Below are 17,635 nucleotides of genomic sequence, written 5' to 3'. Positions count from 1 at the left end.
ATCATGCTCGAGCTTTGATTTCTGACACTTTAGATCACCAATTGTCTTCTGCTGTGTTTCTATTTCTCCTTCCAACTTTTCCAACTGTTCTTGCCTCTCAGTCAGCAAAGCCTCCTGCTCCCAGACCCGCTGCTTAAGTTGACTAATCTCTATATCCTCTGTAGCTTTTTGGAGCTCCATGCTTTCTGTCCACCTTTCATTCTCTGCTCTTTCAAAAGCTTTTCTCTTCTATAACGGGAAAAAAACACAAATCATCCACTGTAGACATTGTAAATTAGCGCCATTAATAATAAAACAGTCTCTCCAGGAATTTCCTTAATGAGTTTTGTTTATAAAAGAAGAGATAGTTGTACTGTAAATGCCTAAAAACTGCAGACATACCATCAATATTTTAGGTTTGATTTTATTTCAGTTACAGTTTTATATGTCAAAACTAAGCGTTAGAACTAATGCACAGATTCCTGGAGAGACATTTAAAAGAGACATATAAGATCTACTGCAGCAGAATTAGAAAAAAGCTTTCTCATCCCAGCAAGTCAATATCTCCAGGAAGGAGCTACCATCCATGCAGACATGCACTGCTCCATTTCCTTTGCTTCTTTTGTACAATGAAGCAAACTCTCTCCCCTCACGAGGAGACCTCCATCTGGGATAATTGTGTTGGAGTGAGTCAAAAAGTCAAGGTAGACAAGTAGTGGAAGTACTGTGAGCCACTAAAACAAGCTGATAAAAAAAGAGAAGACCACCCAGGAAGCATGCCCATGTGCGACAATACAGCTACATTGGCATCAGGAAACAAATGGCGAACAAATTGAAATTGAAAAAATGCCACACGAATCTCTGTTACCACAGAAAGTTTTATGTGTTAAAGCAAGAATAACTCACCTCCTCGTCCTCAGTTCTCTTCAGCGTTTCGCTGGCAAACTTCACATACTGAGTCATCAGAGTCACCAGAGCAGTGTAGCGCGTTCGGAGATCCATGAACTATCAACACAACCAAGTATATCACTGAGCAGGCACTGTTGTTCATACAGAACTTCATTTCTTCTGCTGACAAAGCAAAAATAAAGTTTCACCTCACTGCTGAATGGCATCAGAAGACTCTGCATCCTCCGTTTCTTGAGAGGAGATTTGTGCTGGGAGTCGACCATCGCTCTGAACGTCATCAGCTGAAGTTCATAATCCTAAAAAAGAATTTCACATGAATTGATGGTGAACTACTTTTTGTTAGATTATTATTGCTCAGTCTCCTTTCACCAAATGTCAACAAATGTGACTAACTGCTGCAATATTCAGAAAAAAATATTCTGCAAAAGCCTACAGACCTACAGAAGTTACTGTTTAGATAAACAGAACTGTAAAGTGGGGGTTAAACTAAAATTAAAGACAACAAATGGCTTCACCTTAACAGCAGATGAGTACTGCTCTGAGTACTTTTGACATTCGTCGATACTGCTCTGTTTCTTCTCAATTTCAGCAACAAGGATCTGAAAAACACACATTTGAATACATTGTGTATCTATATAAATGTTTTTTGCTGTGAATAACTTCTGTGTTGTCCTACTTTTTGTTTGTTTAACAGCTCAGCCAGTGCCTTGCTATCCTCAGGTTTGTGTTCTTGGGCCTTCAGCTGTGCTGCCTCCATGTCTCTAACCCATTCATCAAGGCTACTATAGGAGTCTCTGTAGTGCTTCAAAGATTTGCTGATACCATCCAGGTCGCGGAGCCTGAAAATTGGTTGGATAACCTTTTAGTGATCAATGCATACACTGACTATTTTCTGCCAAAAGCAGCTTGTGTGGTTGATTTAATTCAGAATGAAAAAATGAAAAAAGCCAAACCTGCTATCGATCTGGGAGTGGATGTTCTGCCACCTCTCGCTCAACTGATCCGCCTTTTCTTTGTGCCAGTCGAGGTCAAAGTCGCGCTCGTTGTGCGCTTTAAACATGCGGTCACTGATGAGTCGCGCCTTCTGCAGCTCATCCTCCATGTCGTGGAATACCTCCTGTCTCTCATCAATCTCTGTCCGCCAGTGCTGTGTGCAGAAGCAGGAATGTTTAACAAGTGAAGTCAAAACACTGGGTGTGTTGGTGAAAATACTGAATCATGATGGTGTAACACCTTTAGTGTGGAAATGACATTTTCAATGGATTTGACATCAGGGTTCATGGCATCTTCTTCGTAGAGTTTGGACTCATAGGCCTTAACAAGCGCCTCTGCGCTCTGACTGTGTTTCACCACTAAACTCACAGTTTTTAATCTGCAATAGAAGAAAAAGGTCTTTAGTTCTAATATTCTTTTTTATTACAAACATACATATAAATGAATTACCTAATTACAATGAAGGGAAACTCTTACTTGTCCATATAAATGGAAGACATGGAGTACACTTGGCTCATGCTCTGAATGAGGACTGTGAGCTCAGATGAAAGCGTTGCCACAGACGGAGAACCCGCGGCCTGTCTGAGGAACAGCTCACACTTCTCCTTCATGGCATCCAGATCCTCCTTCAGCTTATTCAGCTCTCCCATCTTCCTCTGCAAGAGCAGATGACGGCGGGGGGATGATTTAAACTGACAGCAACAGCGAAGTTCTCGAGTATCATAAATGAGTATTGCAATGTGTACCTCATGCTCTGTGATACGCTGCAGGCTCTGCTCCAGGTCATCTCTTTCCAGGGGTGAGCGTATTTGCCTGATCAGGTGTTCTTCATGGGCCTCCAGATGCATACGGAAGTTGCGTATTTCCGAGATGTAATGATTGTACACCGACTCCTCGTGTTCCTCTGTGTAACAGAAAAGGATCAAAGTCTTTTAAAAATACTGACAGCTTGGTTGCATTTTTCTTTTTGAGAGTAATAAATATAAAGCTTTGCGTTATTTTTAAAATCAATCAAAGGAAAATAATTTAAACCCACAAATACTGCAGTTTAAACTGACAGCCTCTAGGTGGCACCCTTATTATGCTATAAGGTCAAGTAAGGTCTGATGCAATGGAGCTCAATCCACTGAACTTTGTATGCTGCTGAGGTGGAGTCAGTCCCAAAATGAGAAAATTATTACTAGTGCATTGAGAAAAATACACAATCTTTTAAAAGGAAATGCAAATATTTTATACTGTATATGTGAATACTGCCCACGTGCAGATGTATCAACACAGCTGAACAAATATTCTTCAAATTTTCCCAAAATTAAAATTCATGACTACACATAACACTTTAACGGCATACCAGTGCAGTATTTACATTCACAGCAAAATCAGAGTAATTCCAATAGGTATTAACTTAAGGCTTAAAAGGCTTAACAGCCATGTGTTTCCCTTTGCTGGGTTTTGTACAATGTACACAAGCTGCTCGTTGTTACGCAGAAGGGGAAGGGAGATTTGAGCCTTGCCTCTCTCTGCGGATCTGAGCAGTTCCTGGTAGTACTCCTTACACGCCGCCACGTCTCTCTCGAGCTGCGCGCAGTCCGCCACAGTGAATACCTCTGACTCCTCGCTGTCTTCCAGGAACTCATCAAAGTGGGACTGCAGGTTGCTCAAGACCTGCTGATGCTCACCTGGCAACATGGTCTTTATCTGGAGTGATGAGAGCAAAACAGTCAAACAAACAATAACACAAACTGGCATTTTCCTTAGAATGATCGTTATCAAACTGAAGCGGGATTATCACAAATGATCGTCAAAAGAAAAGTTCGACTGACTGCAGTCTGACAAAACAAACTCCGACATACTGAAGCCACATTCCAGTTGCGGATGGCTTGAATGTCAGCCATTAGATAATGCCAAGACACCACACTCTTCATGTTGACGTGGGAGTGGTGCCACAGTGCCAGGACGTTCTGATATAACTGCTCAGTTCTGCAGAAGCAAAGGTTATATTATTAATATTATTTGCTGCGCCAGTGAAATTTGTGAAAAAGATTACTATAGGGGAACTGTAGGAAACTTAGCATCCTACCAACTCACCTTGAAGCCATATCAACGGCCTCTTTGTTGGGTGGAGGGACAGTGAAGCAAACAGAGGGAACCATCGCCTCATTGCCTGCTGGGTTGATGACTTTCCACTTAGCCCGGTGAGAGTTACTGGCCAGTACGCACTCGTCCTCTTTATAAATGGTAATCTGAAAGAGTTGACAAACCGTAACTGATTTACTATAAATGTTTTATATAAACCGAGATTAAATGTGGTGATTCACGGCACCAATAATAGTACCTCTATCTGGCGATAATCACAGATCGCTTTAACAGGAATGGAGGATCTTAGCGGATTTTCAGGGTTTCTGGGCTTGAGCTGCACAATATTTTTAGCCCTGCCCACCAGCCCAGCCACAGTGCTGCGGTACTGAAGGAGCTGCTCTTTCTCGTCCTAAGGACACAAAAACCCACAAAAAAAGTTGTTTTCTTCATTTCACCTTCAAATGCACACACACTTCATATCTTTCTGTCATTTTACCATGGACTCCTGAATGAGATCCTCCAGTCTGTGTAGGCTACTTGTTTGATCACAGCTGTACTTTCTTTGAATCGAATCCTGCAAATTTTTTAGGTAATCCATGGACTCTTTGGCATCACTGAAAAACTGCACAGTGAGGGAAAGAGAGTTGAATTAGATGTGGCAAACACTTTGCTGCATTCGCTGAAACAGTCCACAGCAGCAACTCACCTCAAAATAAATGGCATTCTCCTTGAGATGTTGTTCGACACATGAGCAGAGCTGTAAAATCCAGCTCCACTGGGTCTGCATTGCAGCTTTGTATGCCTTAAAAAGAAACCCCAACATTATTTTTTTCAGATTAAAAAAATACATACATATCTTGGCATCATAACTGGAAAATTACAAGTTGAATCAGGACTTTATAATCTTGTAATCGCTGTGAGAGATGAATGCAGGGTGGAGTCACTGCTGCTAGTCCAAAATTTGGAATCTTAATTGTCATATTGAGGATGCACAAAGAACACAAAGGGCTTACTTCAATAGTTAGCCTGGCTGGGTGGTTCTTGAGCATAAGGCGCTCTGCCTTGTCCTGCACAGACTTGATGGCTTCCTCCTTTTCATCCAGCTCCCTCATCAGGTCCTGTATTAAGACATTAAGCTGAGCATCACTGGCATTCTGCCACGGCATAAAACCAGTTAGTCCATCATCTCACAAAATCTCACATCCCGTCTAACTGATTTTAAGTTTAAAGTTAAACATTCAAGCGCCAGTTCCTTTTGATGCAAATGGTGCCTTAGCAAAAACTAGAAAGCCAAATCGTTGTTGATGGAAGATTTTACTAGCTTCAACAAGTAAAGACTTACAGCGTGGTAATCCCTTTTTTTGGAGATGTTAATGTTGCGATCGCTCCAGTCAAAGGCAACCTCCTCTTCCTCCTTCTCGTTCAGCCAGATGAGCTCTTGAGTTGCCTGTGATACAAAGTCATGCAGGCTCTCCAGGTGGCATTGCCGCTCCCTGGATGAGCTCTGAAAGAGACGGGCGAGTCAGACAAAAACAAGCACGTAAGCAGTTGTAGTATTTATTGGAAAGCCATTCATAAATTAGGAATATTAAGCTCGTCAAATCCCTCACCAAGAGTCGTTCATACTGCTTTTCCAGTTTGTTCAGTTTGTCTGAAAAGCTGAGCTTTAAAGGCATCGTCATCTGAATCTGAGAAAAGAAAAACATGTTTTTGTTTTTGTTTTTTTGTTTTTTTTTTTGGGGGGGGGGGGGGGTTCTAACACAGCTAACAAAAATTTATGCAACTGCAAGAAATACTTACTTCACTTATTTTGGCTTCTTTAAGACTCATTTGAAATTCTTCGATCACTCTGTGTACATTTTTGTGGTTATCTAAATTCATTTTCACACTTGGCATATCAGATCCCCACTCTGAACGCTCCAGCTCCATCTTAACAACAGAAAAAAAAACTCAACACAAATACTCAGCATCTCATTTTAAGTGCCTTAAAATAAACCCACACCAAGTTATAAATCAGAGATGCTCACCTGCATCTCTTCTACCCAGTTTAGAAGGTCCTGAACAAACTTCATGTTGACCTCTTCTTCTGTCAAGCTGGGGTCTGCCAGTGAGGATTTCAGTAAGGGCTTCCGGATCTGCATGTTTTTCAAATGCCTGAGGCTACCTGGGTCCATGCCACCACCGCTCCCCAAGTAGCTCTGGACTGATGCAGGCTGCAGACTCGGGGTCAAGGCAGGAGTCAAGGATGGGGTGAGGCACGGCGTAAGGCTGGAGGTGAAGGTGGACCCAGGGGTACCTATTCCCCCTGGGGTGAGTGCAGGAGTAAGGGCTGGTGTCAGGTTAGTGTTAATGCTCTGGGAGAAGCCAGAGTTCAGACTCTGTGTGATGCCTGAGATCATCATTTTGGTTTGCTCTGTTGTCAGGGTGCGGCCTTTGCTGTACACAGAGGAGCATTCGGCTCTCAGGGCTAGAAGATCATCGCGGAGTTTTGACACCCTGTATAGAAGCAGATGACAATTTGAGATATATTTTTTTAACGAGATGAGGAAATTTCAGTGTTTTATTTATACAGAAGGATGTACTTTTTACCTTTGGACAAGCTGATCTGCAAATGGGAATTTTCCATCCAGGAGAATCTGGATATCCACTACTTGTTGTCTGAGAATATTCTCACACTCCAACAGGTAGCCAGCGATCTCAGCTTCATTTAGGAACTGAATACCAGACTCAAGACGTTTTGCATCCTTTGAAAAGAAAAAGAAAGGACTTCTAACTCATTGCTATTTTATCACAGCTTGCTGGAGTATTAAACTGAGTGCATGCTTACAGACTGCAGGGCCGTTCTCGCCAGTGCAAGCTTGTCCTCGCCGTTAACACAGTCCCGCTGAACCCTGTTGGCAATCTGCTGCAACATTTCAAGCCTAAAAAACAAAGATGGAGAGTTATTTTACTTGTTTTCACTTGTTTAAAATCAAAATGTCTAACCACCCCCCCCCCCCCCCAAAAAAAAAAAAAACAAACAAAAAAAATAATTCAAGTTGTCACACAGTGTGCTCACCTGGATCCATAGGCAATGTTGTTATTGAGAAACACTGAGCTGTTAATCTGTAAAGGCTCAGAGTAGACGGTGTCACCAGAGCCGTAGCTGGTGAAACTACTGTTGCTCCCGCTTAAATAAGCCATCTTACTTTACAATGCAAAACTGCTACTGCAGACAAAATCACTGTTTTTCATCCTAACCATCCCCCGAAACAATCTCGGGCTCCAACCTCGAAAGCATTCGCAGACCTAACTGAGGGAGTTGTTTTCAACTTGCTCATATTTATAGTGTCACAGCCAGGTGATGAGCGTGTACAAACTCCCACCCTGAAATACTATGCCGCCCTCGGGGAATAAAAATTAAACGGCAGGTTGAGACAGTCCAGCGTTGTCAGAACCGAGTCTGTTTGGAGGACAGCCAAACTGCTGTAATTGCTGTTTCTGCCAGTTTTCACCACACCCCGAAATAATGCAGTAAATATGATGTGTTTATAGACCATGGAGGAAGGAATTGATATGTAAACTTGTCTAAACGACCATCATTCATAGGGAATCTGGGAAGGTGATGCGTGAGTTTCCATAGAAATACCAGCTACACTGTAAAGCAAACAACAGATGGGGTTCAAATACTTGAAAGCCTTCGCCAAAGGAAATCGCTGCGTCGGTTCACACTTTGACATAAACATACAAACTTATGTTGATTGCATTTGCAAATTTTTGCCACACAGGACTGAATGAGCAGTTTTAAAGTAATCCATGAATCAAGATAATCGAGATTTGTTTTTTTGCTGCTGACTTTGCACTTCATTATTCAAGCAGAATGTAACCCATCCTCATCATATGCGTAGCATGCACTTTGGCTGTAAACCTGAGCTGAAATATGTCATGTAAACGAGATCTTAGATCAGTTGGGGGATTTCTGCTTTAATGAGGCAAATCACTCTCCGACATGCTACACTGACCATCGGTGTCTGGTTTCATTAAAGCCATTAGCAGGCTTGCAATATGACACCGAAGCACTCTCCTCACGCCACCCTCAGAAAATATTTTGCAGACTCACTTAGCATGTGTCTTTATGTTTATCCTTTTTTTTTAAAAGAAAAGCAGCTCATCAGTGATGGTTTGATTTCTGCGTGTGACCTCCAACACACACACAGTTTGTCATATTAAATACCCACTACATTGACTTATGCGCCTACACATTAGTAGAGTTAATTTCTGCTGCCCATTAAAACTATAAAGTCATAAATAAATTAGTTTCTAGAGACTATAAAGATGAGACCTTAAAGCACATTAGGATGAGCCTGGGCAGAAAAAGTGCACACGTACCTTTCCACCTCTGGCCTCAGGCTCTTCTCTCTTTCCAGCATGGTGACAATTAGTTTACCCCATTCCTTCTCCACATCATTCGGATGATGACCTGGGGGTAACTGAAGACGTCCAAACTCGATCCACATCTGTCAGGGACAACGCCGGCACACTTATTATCGCTGCAGTGTGTAAGACCATAAATGCAGGAAATGTGTAATCTAATCGTGCACATGTGTACCTCAAGCATTTTGTAGAGATTTTTGATTTTTGTTTTCTCATTTTCTTTTTGTGGGATTTCATGTTCTTTGAATTGAAGATATTGTGTATAAAGTGCCTGTAAAATACAGAGGAGATTACATAAAAAACAACTTATTTAAAAGTGTCCGATCACTTTTCTGTACCCCTGCATAATAATCTCTCATGCAGCAAACGGATGCAGCTGCCCTCTCACATCATTAGCATCGCTTTAAGTCGTGCATTAAATTGCAATTATCCTTTACCTTTCAGACATACAGATATGCCTACATTCCAAACACAGTGTAAAATGGGATAACTGGAGCTCATCTTGTTGTGGTGCCATACCTTGAGTTCTACAGGGTTATTGGGGAATGATCTACTTGACATTATGGCCACATTGTGTTTGATCCACTGGCTGAGGTATTTGATCATGTTCTGGTACTCCACCCATTTGATATCAACGTCCTGTTTATGAGAGAAGAAGAATCATGAGAAATAAGGGATTTCTTAACCTTCTAACTTGGACTTGTTGAAGTCGCTTAACTTACATTAGGGCTAACTCCTTCAACTCCATCGGGTACTTTGGGGAAGGCATCGTACAGTGTTGAGACATAGGTGATGACTGATTTTTCATCAGGAGACTGGACGTCAACATCTGATGAGAAACGTACAAACCCAGGGGTCACGAATGACAGCAAACAAGAGCAAGCTGCACTCTGAGAGTTATGTTTCATGATTTGAATGACTCTGTATGTGACTCTTACCCTCAGGATCCAGTAGTCTGGCCACCCCGAGCTGTTCAGCTACACAAAATGCGTCTTCTAAATTTGATCGGTTGGTCTGTGTTGACACACGGCTCATGTCCACAAGGTCCGGTCTGTAATAGAAAGAGGCAGATGTAGGTAGAGGTAAGGTACACACGATGTATTACTGTAAGGATAGGGCAACTAAAGGTATAAAAATAAACTCAAGCAGTGATGTCCATATTAGCTGCATTTTTTTGAATGAATCAAAAGAAAACCAAAAGCACTATTGTTCTGCAAAAACATGCTGTGTTGTGTGTGTGTTTGTTATAGTACCTGTATTTGTGAATAAGGGCATTAAATAGCCTCCCATCCCTCCATGAGGTTGTGAAATTGTCACATCGCACACCTACGTAGCCCTCTGTCGTCTGCTTGGACCAGAGCAGCAGTCTCTCCTTGGCTGTCATGTCCTCAGACTCTCCCGTCACATGGATCTCCGAGATCTGCCGCGAGGCAAAACAAAAAAACAAAACACAGAAATGAACTGGCATGACTTCCACGCCTGAGGGTTCAAAGGCATCAAATCAAACCCATAAACTTGCGATGCACTGCTCTGTGGCATTAAAACTTCATCTTCACTAATTTGCCGGTTTTATAATGGGCTTTAAATGGTCTGGCGCCTTCATGTCTCTCTGACATTTTGCACCTCTGTGCTCCATCCCATCCTCTCCAATCTCAGGCCCCTGGCCTTCCAAAAGTTCCCAAAGCCAGAAGAAGAACTACTGGGCAGTGTGCATTTTCTTTTCATGCCCCATCTTTAACTTAAGCTTAGTTAAAGACCAGCTTGTTCACTCTATCCTGCTGGTCTTAATCTTATGCCTAAAGTTTTTACTGGTTCTTATTGCTGTTCTCTTTTGTTTTATCTGTTTTTAACTGTATTGTTTTTATTTATTTACCATTTTTACCTTCAAATAGCAATTTATTTGAAAGTGCATTATAGATAAAAATTTTATTAATATTATTATTATTAATATGAGGGGAAGGGCATGCAAGAACAGCAACACCAATGGCTGTAACTTAAATGACTGCAGGTCAGCCACTAATCAGAAGGTCGGTGGTTCGATCCCAGGCTGCCTCCTGGCTGCATGCCAAATATCCTTGGGCAAGATACTAACCCCATGTTTGCCTACTGGTGGTGGTCAGAGGGCCCGGTGTCCGGCAGTCTCGCCTCTGTCAGTGCGCCCCAGGGCAGCTGCGGCTACAATGTAGCTTGCCATTGCCAGTGTGTGAATGGGTGAATGACTGAATGTAGTGTAAAGCACTTTGGGGTCCTTAGGGACTGAGTAAAGCGCTATACAAATGCAGGCCATTTACCATTTATAACTTGCTCACAGATATTCAACTCTATAAGGAAAGTTTTAGTTTTGATTTGATTAATATGAAAAAGTTTGCTGAAAATGTCTGCAACACACCAGCAACGCGAGACAGAGTTGCATAATAAATTATCCAATAGTTTTACAGCACACTATACAGCTTCAGTATGGTATAATGACGCAAAGCAAACACTGCCACGTCACAGGTTGATTTTACAGCTGTGTGTTTATAACGTGTATTAAAAATGTGTGATTGGTGCACTAGCTTTGAAGTTTATTTTCATATCTGGAAAATCTCTTTAACTTTGGTTCAAAACTTTCTAGGAGTTTGTTTTTGTGGAACACAGATACCAAGTAGCCGAAAGTATGGAAACATTATGCATGAGAGAAAGGCTTTACACATAAAGCAGAAAAATCACAGACTGTGGGTTTTTTACAGAATGAACTGCAGTCAGTTCAGTAAATCATCAGTCAGTTGATCAGTAAATCAATCTGTTCAGGTAGGGAACATGGTGACAACAACAAAAAACATGGCAAAAAAAAAAAGAACAACAAAATCCTTAACATACACATAAATAAAATACAGCTCTGTTTAACTGGACACCACTTTAGTCCTTTTATGCTTTAAACGGAAACCATATATAGTGAGCACAATCGGGCACAATTATGCAACAATTATACTATTATTATTATATTGTAGCCACAATTCCAGCAGATCAGTTGATCTCAATGCCAGTCCACATCAGCTGATTGCTTATCTGATATCAATATGCACCTCACTATCCAACATACAGGAAATCAAACTGTTTAGGCTGCTAGAGCACTTACATGCTCATCTGCAAGCTGCTTTACAACCCAGCTCCAGCTTTCACATTGAGAATCTCATATCTGTCACTGACGCCATGTTCTGTGCTGAGGACTTGCTGCTTCCGTCTCCTCTTTGCATGTATACACGTGAAAGGGCTTTGATTTCCCAGAACATGCCACCAAATATAAATGACTGCAAATCAAAATATCAATCTTCCACTTGAGTATAGATCTGACTTAATTATGATTGTGGTGGTAAGTCAAACTTCCCAAACAGGGATTATTACGGACAAGCCAGGGTAACCACAGCTTTCTTCAAAGTGCACTTAATAGAGGTGTTAAAGAGCTTAATCTGATTAACTTCATTAATTTAACTGAATGCCTTCATATGACTGTGGCATCCATACCACAACACAACACAAGGGTAAAGGAGATTTAATAAGACTAACAGCAATTTGGTGGATCATCAGCAGAGATGCATTTCAGGGTGAATCACTATAGTATTTACTTTTGCACATTTTAGCCTCCATAACCCACTGAAGCTACAATATTATAATAAAAATGTGTAAAAATACAAATTAATATTTGAGCTGTTAAATATCCAAAAGCAAAATCTGAGTAACTATTTTTCTGATATGGTTTATCTGTTTATTTTTGTAAACAAATGGGGGAAAAAGTGTCAAAAACTACTGATGTGACTGAGTTGCAAAATGGTTTGAGGTTACACTTTTTTTTTTGTTGCATACGTGAATGCAACAAACAAAGTTAAATATGAAAGCGCTAATACATTTGTCACATATCTGACACTTCCTCCCAAACAGCCAATTGATAATGCACCACAGATATTTACTTTATCTCCTACCAAACTTTACTCTGTGGAGAACTACAGTTTTCTCTCTTCTCTGTTTCACCATAAGTTGCTGCTAATGACCAAAAGAGATGAAGATGAAGATAAATTTGAATGATTCTCAGCATTCCCTGATAGTGTTAGCCAGCTAACGCAGATAACATCAATAGGAGTTTGTAGGTTTTGTTTGAAGGAGGAAGAATAATGACAAACAAGTTTCTAAGAAGCATGACACTAGAAATAGCTCCCATACTTCAAGATAAAGTCATCTGCCAACTGAGCAAAGCAAAAATGAATCATATACATCTCTACTCTTAGATGTAATAACAGTAATATTATAAACTGTTCAGTCTATAAGGAGATCTATAGATGTGCCTTATATAGAACAAACACACAAAAGTTTGGACCAAAAATATCAGATTTGCATTGAATCAGTGAATCTCAGGTGCACAAGTACAGATACTGAATTTCCTCTCAAAGCATTGAGATGAGTGCAGAATAGTCACACATTAAAACACATTTATACAAAATGTTTTCACTCGTTCACAAATGGTAAAACAACATTTATGAGCTTATTTTCACTGTTTTTTCCATATTTATAAACTATTTTTGAAATACTGTTAAAATATCGTGTGCTGTATGTACTGATCATCAGTATAATATGAATTTTTTTAATGCAAATCAAAAATGTTCTATATGAAATATACAAAAACATACACGTATAATGAATTATTCTATTACAGTATATTCTTCTCAGTTTAAAACCATAGCTCTTAGCTAATGTGATTATGTGACCTAAATGGTTTTCAAATCGTGTTCTCTCATGTGATCTTTAGTTATTGTGTCTACAAAAAGCTTTTATCAATGCAGAGTGACCTATTTTATCATGTATTTTTATCATATTGCTTTCCTATCATGTACTTGGACACCACCATTGCACCGTTACAGTATCAGACTTCTCCCTAATCTATCATGATTTACCCCTGTACAAATAGCACATGGTTTCTTGGTTTACCTCGTGTTCGCTGGAAATACATTTGGCCAGAGCTGGAGCATGTTCTACGTAACCAGAGCAGGTGTAGGCCCTCCGTCTCCTCCTTCGGTGTGCTTGAGAGCCCCATATAATCTTGGCAAAGGTTTCCTCACTTCCAGGTCTGTCATTACCCCTCAGTGTCCGTAGCGTGTGCTCCACTGCTCCAAAGCTAACCGCCCTCCTTAACTGGCGTTGTAGAAGCTTCTTTACAAGCAAACCCTCCTTAGCCGGGACACCTTTGGAAGTAGTGCTGACACCATGGAGCTTCTCTTCCACAGAGGACCTCCTTCTGTCACCATCTGCCTGGTTTGTAGAAAACTTTTCCAACCTGCACGTTAACCTTGTGGCAAGAGGTTGAGTCTGACCATCCCGAAGGATCAGAACTGGTATTTCTCCAACATAAACACCTTTGCTGATGCTGTCTTGCCTAGATAGAGGTTTGGCCACTCCTGATGGCTCATCCAGCTCGGTTTGGTTTTCTCCTGTGTTGCCATCTGGGTCATTTTTACACTCTCCACCACTGCAGATTGCTTTGGTTGTAACAAAAGTCTCACTTTCAGGACTTCTGAGAGATCCAGCAGGCTTTAAGTCTTCCGATTTCCTCTTTTTCCTCTGAAAATAGCGGCGACCTTTAAGATCTTTGGATTCAGGTCTCAAAGGAGCCTTTTTGGGGTCCAAATAATATTCCTCTTTCGGACCCCGAACACAACCACATGTGTTTCCCATGGCTGTAAATCATATGGTGTCCTAAACATCCACAATGTTAAGCTCCAAACAGCGACCGGTTTTCAGGCGAAGTATCCAGTAAGCTCTACTCAATCTAAAACAGCAGGATCCCATCGACATGAAGCCATTGACAGCTTTGCAAGTAGAGCACCGTAAGCAGTGCTTAGCAGGGCAGCCAGACATAAAGCTGGCTCCACTCAGAGCAGAGCTGCCTTCGTCCTTTTGTTGACTGCGGAGAACCGGTCAGCCCCTCTCTCTCTCTCTCACTCTGCATTTCTCACTTGCTCTCTCATGCGTCTCTCCTCTGACACTGGAATCTTTTTTGACCTTTGAAACATTTCTCTGGCTTTGATAATCCAGCACAAACACCATAAATGCACACACAGACGTGTGCTGGTAGCCCTCAGAGCAGGAATGAAAAAGAGTTGTGGATAGACCTGTTTCAGGATGACAAGTCTGTTGCAACAAAACAGTAAACACGCATATGATAGCCGCCTCTTTCCTGTCCTAATATTTATGTAATGCCATAATGTTTCTTTGGGTAAGAGGAGAAGGATCTCAAACTGAAAGTGCAAGCCAGTAGAAATCCACGAGCTATGCTGCTTGAGAATTTGGTTCAACAAGTTTAAAGTTCAGTTTAATGCGACAAGTCAGAACGGCTTTGAAAAACAGCAACATATATAGGCCAAAAAGAGTAGAACAAGCTCAGGCAGATCCGAGCCGGACAACATAGTGCTTTCACTTTGTCTATCGCTCAAACTCTGCACAATGGGTGAGCCAGAGGTTGGGCTTAAGTCCAATGGTTTAACCAAACAATATGATCTCAGCTGATCACCATGGCAGCAGTTCACATGGGGGCAAATGCTGTGCCCGAGAAATGATTCACGGCATAAAACTCTTCTAGCAATTAAAAGACTTATTAATTAAAAGACACTTATAGCACTGTCTGAGAAAGAGCGGGACAAACGCACTGCAGAAAAAATGAGGGAAAAAAGTGAATAATAAGTGTGTTAAAGTGTAACTATAATGCCACCACACAGGAAAGCTTAAAATAGCTTTGAGTGTAACATTTAAACGAGTCCCTGAAGGTCAAAGTCACCTGACAGCCAGCACAGTCCAAACTGCCGATCACTCCTGCTTCTTCTCACGTTCACCTCATGAGACAACTACGTTGGCCAAGCTGCAGTATTAGCCTATGTTCATACATCTGACAGTAAACATGCTAATATCTTCAAAAGAGTGTGTTAGCATGTGGCTTTTTGTTAATGGTAAGCTCTATAGTGAATGAAATAAAACATGAATGAATCACTCATCAATGTGTGTGTGTATGTGTGTGTGTGTGTTAGGTAAATGACAGCACACATGGAAAGAGTGATACTTCATTAGGGTAAAACAAACTGATTCAGTCAGCAGCAGCAGTGCTTTGTCATGCCAGCGGCATCTAGCCCTCCACACTAAAATTAATATTGTACTAGTTCCCCATGTCACAGGTAAAAAAAATAAAGATAAATATAGTGTGCACCATTTTGAGAATAGGAATATTGTCGGCTTTGTGTAGCAAGGAAACCTCTTGCACACACAGGAATAAACAATGAATAGCGACATAACGAGTTAACTGAAGTCAAATATTTGCATAAGTCATAATAAAGTAGCCTGCAGGTATAAGAAAAGCGTGTCATGGAAACAACCATTTGTTTTCATGCAATATAAAAGTAGTGTTGAGTTCATACATGCCAGTGTGCTATCAGCTGTGACATTTAATAAAAACCAAAGCTGTACACTTTCAGTAAAGCTCAAGTTCTCTCCTGAAGTACCCTTGCATCCTTTTTAAATCAAGAAGAAACAGGCCCCTCGCTGCCACATCGACAGCTTAAGGGCTTGCGTGAGACCGACAGCAGCAGGTGTTGGCATCCTCGCAGACGCTACCTGTCAGCATGTCCAAGCAAAATTATATCAGCTACTTTTCCTCCATTAATTCACTCAGGGCTAGTCAGACAGATGTTTGTTCTATTAACGCTATACGCCTGTAAGACACAGAATTATTTTTGCAATATTTTTCTTCTGACTCACAACTGCCACGTGCCAAAAGCACAATTAATCTAACAAAAGAAATTGAGATGGGTGAAGTTTCTGCATGCTGTTAGACTTCAGAAGAAGACTACATACTGGGTGAACACTCACATTCTTCTGGCACGCACATGCAGACTAGCTCGCTTGGCATAATGTGCCACCGTTCAGTGAAAGAATATTTCTGAGAGCATTCAGGAGGAAACATAACCAACACTAGAGCACACGATACCCCAAAGCTTTTTTTGTTAATGCACATTAATGCTTAGTCGTACCAATGTGTGCACAAACATTCCCGAGATACTGAGAACATTAAAAACAATTATCTTTTTCAGTAATTTCCCTCTTGTTTAGACATTTAATATTCCTTAAAGGCCCTTTAGGCTGCTAGGAGCTATCTGATGTTACAACTGGATATGAATTAAACATGAACTAAAGTAAACTGTCAAGAAAGACAGAAAAAAGCCCAGAGAGATGAATGTTGATGATGGGCTTGATGGAGGGTATGGCACTTGGCAAACCAGCTTCAGAAGGGGTAAGAACTCATTCTTATCAAATTTTATTTTTTTACTATGCTTAGAATATTAACAAACTTAATTACAAATGAATCAACTGTGCCTGTAACAACTTGTCACATCATCTCTGTGCTCATAAACAGCTTTGTGTCTAAGCAAAGGCAAGCTGTGACGAAGCACTTCACACAAGTGCACAGACCAGATGATGACACTCACGCAGGGGTGAAGTAACACCGTCAACACATCATCAGAGGTGATGATAGTGATTCTAAATTACACAATTGATATTGAATACTACTGGAGGGGCTATAATAGAAGCAGTAGAATTATGCTGCTGATACTTCCCAGTGCAACAACAAACACAGGAAACACACTGAATAATATCAGAAGCTACAACAGAGGTGTTCCTGTCACGGCCTGGGTCTGTGGCCCAGCATTTTGAGTTCATGATATATTGTGTCGTGTTTCTGGTTGATGCTGTCATGCCTGTCTTGTCATGTTTTTCTGTTTATTTTGAAAGTCCACTTTTCATGTCATTGTGTTTGAGTTTACATTTCCTGTGCATCGTTATGTTTATCCTTGTCAGCTGTTTCCTCATGTGTCGCGACTTCCCCTGATCACCTCATGTGTGTATTTAAGTCCTCTGTTTTCTATGTTTTGTTGTCAGGTCGTCTGTTTGCATCCCCATAGTGTTTCGTCATCGTTTACTCAGTGTTCATAGTTTGTCATAGCATTTTCACTGAGTTTCTTAGTCCTTTAGTTTTCTGAGTGTTCCCAGTTTTCCTAGCTTTATGCTTTTTCATGTGCCAACATCCAAATAAAGGATCGTCTTCTGTTCAGCCAGCAACTCCGCCTTTCAGTGTCTGCTTCTGGGTCCTGTAAACTAAACTTATCGGCGCACCCCGCCGTGACAGTTCCCTTCAGAAGGGAGGCGTTACAGGTGTTCATGTTGGAGGGGAGATGTATTACAGTGGGGCAAA

At 41.1% G+C, this 17,635-nt stretch overlaps 1 protein-coding gene across 1 annotated transcript in view; it reads right to left on the bottom strand.

The window, feature by feature from the left end:
• dst (dystonin) overlaps positions 1–17,635 on the bottom strand; it is a 104,812-nt gene that overhangs the window by 54,655 nt on the left and 32,522 nt on the right. Inside the window, 27 exon segments of the mRNA XM_085182055.1 lie at positions 886–984; positions 1,077–1,184; positions 1,404–1,487; positions 1,565–1,727; positions 1,842–2,035; positions 2,122–2,260; positions 2,359–2,537; positions 2,628–2,785; positions 3,393–3,576; positions 3,732–3,858; positions 3,967–4,121; positions 4,214–4,366; positions 4,454–4,579; positions 4,664–4,759; positions 4,971–5,075; positions 5,300–5,461; positions 5,568–5,645; positions 5,758–5,886; positions 5,985–6,453; positions 6,547–6,701; positions 6,785–6,878; positions 8,326–8,453; positions 8,546–8,641; positions 8,890–9,009; positions 9,093–9,199; positions 9,309–9,421; positions 9,624–9,790. Coding sequence (XP_085038181.1) covers positions 886–984; positions 1,077–1,184; positions 1,404–1,487; positions 1,565–1,727; positions 1,842–2,035; positions 2,122–2,260; positions 2,359–2,537; positions 2,628–2,785; positions 3,393–3,576; positions 3,732–3,858; positions 3,967–4,121; positions 4,214–4,366; positions 4,454–4,579; positions 4,664–4,759; positions 4,971–5,075; positions 5,300–5,461; positions 5,568–5,645; positions 5,758–5,886; positions 5,985–6,453; positions 6,547–6,701; positions 6,785–6,878; positions 8,326–8,453; positions 8,546–8,641; positions 8,890–9,009; positions 9,093–9,199; positions 9,309–9,421; positions 9,624–9,790 — 3,888 coding nt within the window.

The sequence above is a fragment of the Neolamprologus multifasciatus genome, chromosome 13 (genome assembly GCF_963576455.1).
Source record: "Neolamprologus multifasciatus chromosome 13, fNeoMul1.2, whole genome shotgun sequence".
Lineage (NCBI taxonomy): Eukaryota > Metazoa > Chordata > Actinopteri > Cichliformes > Cichlidae > Neolamprologus > Neolamprologus multifasciatus.
Note: the sequence above shows the minus strand (reverse complement) of the source record. Positions and strands in the feature narration are given on the sequence as shown.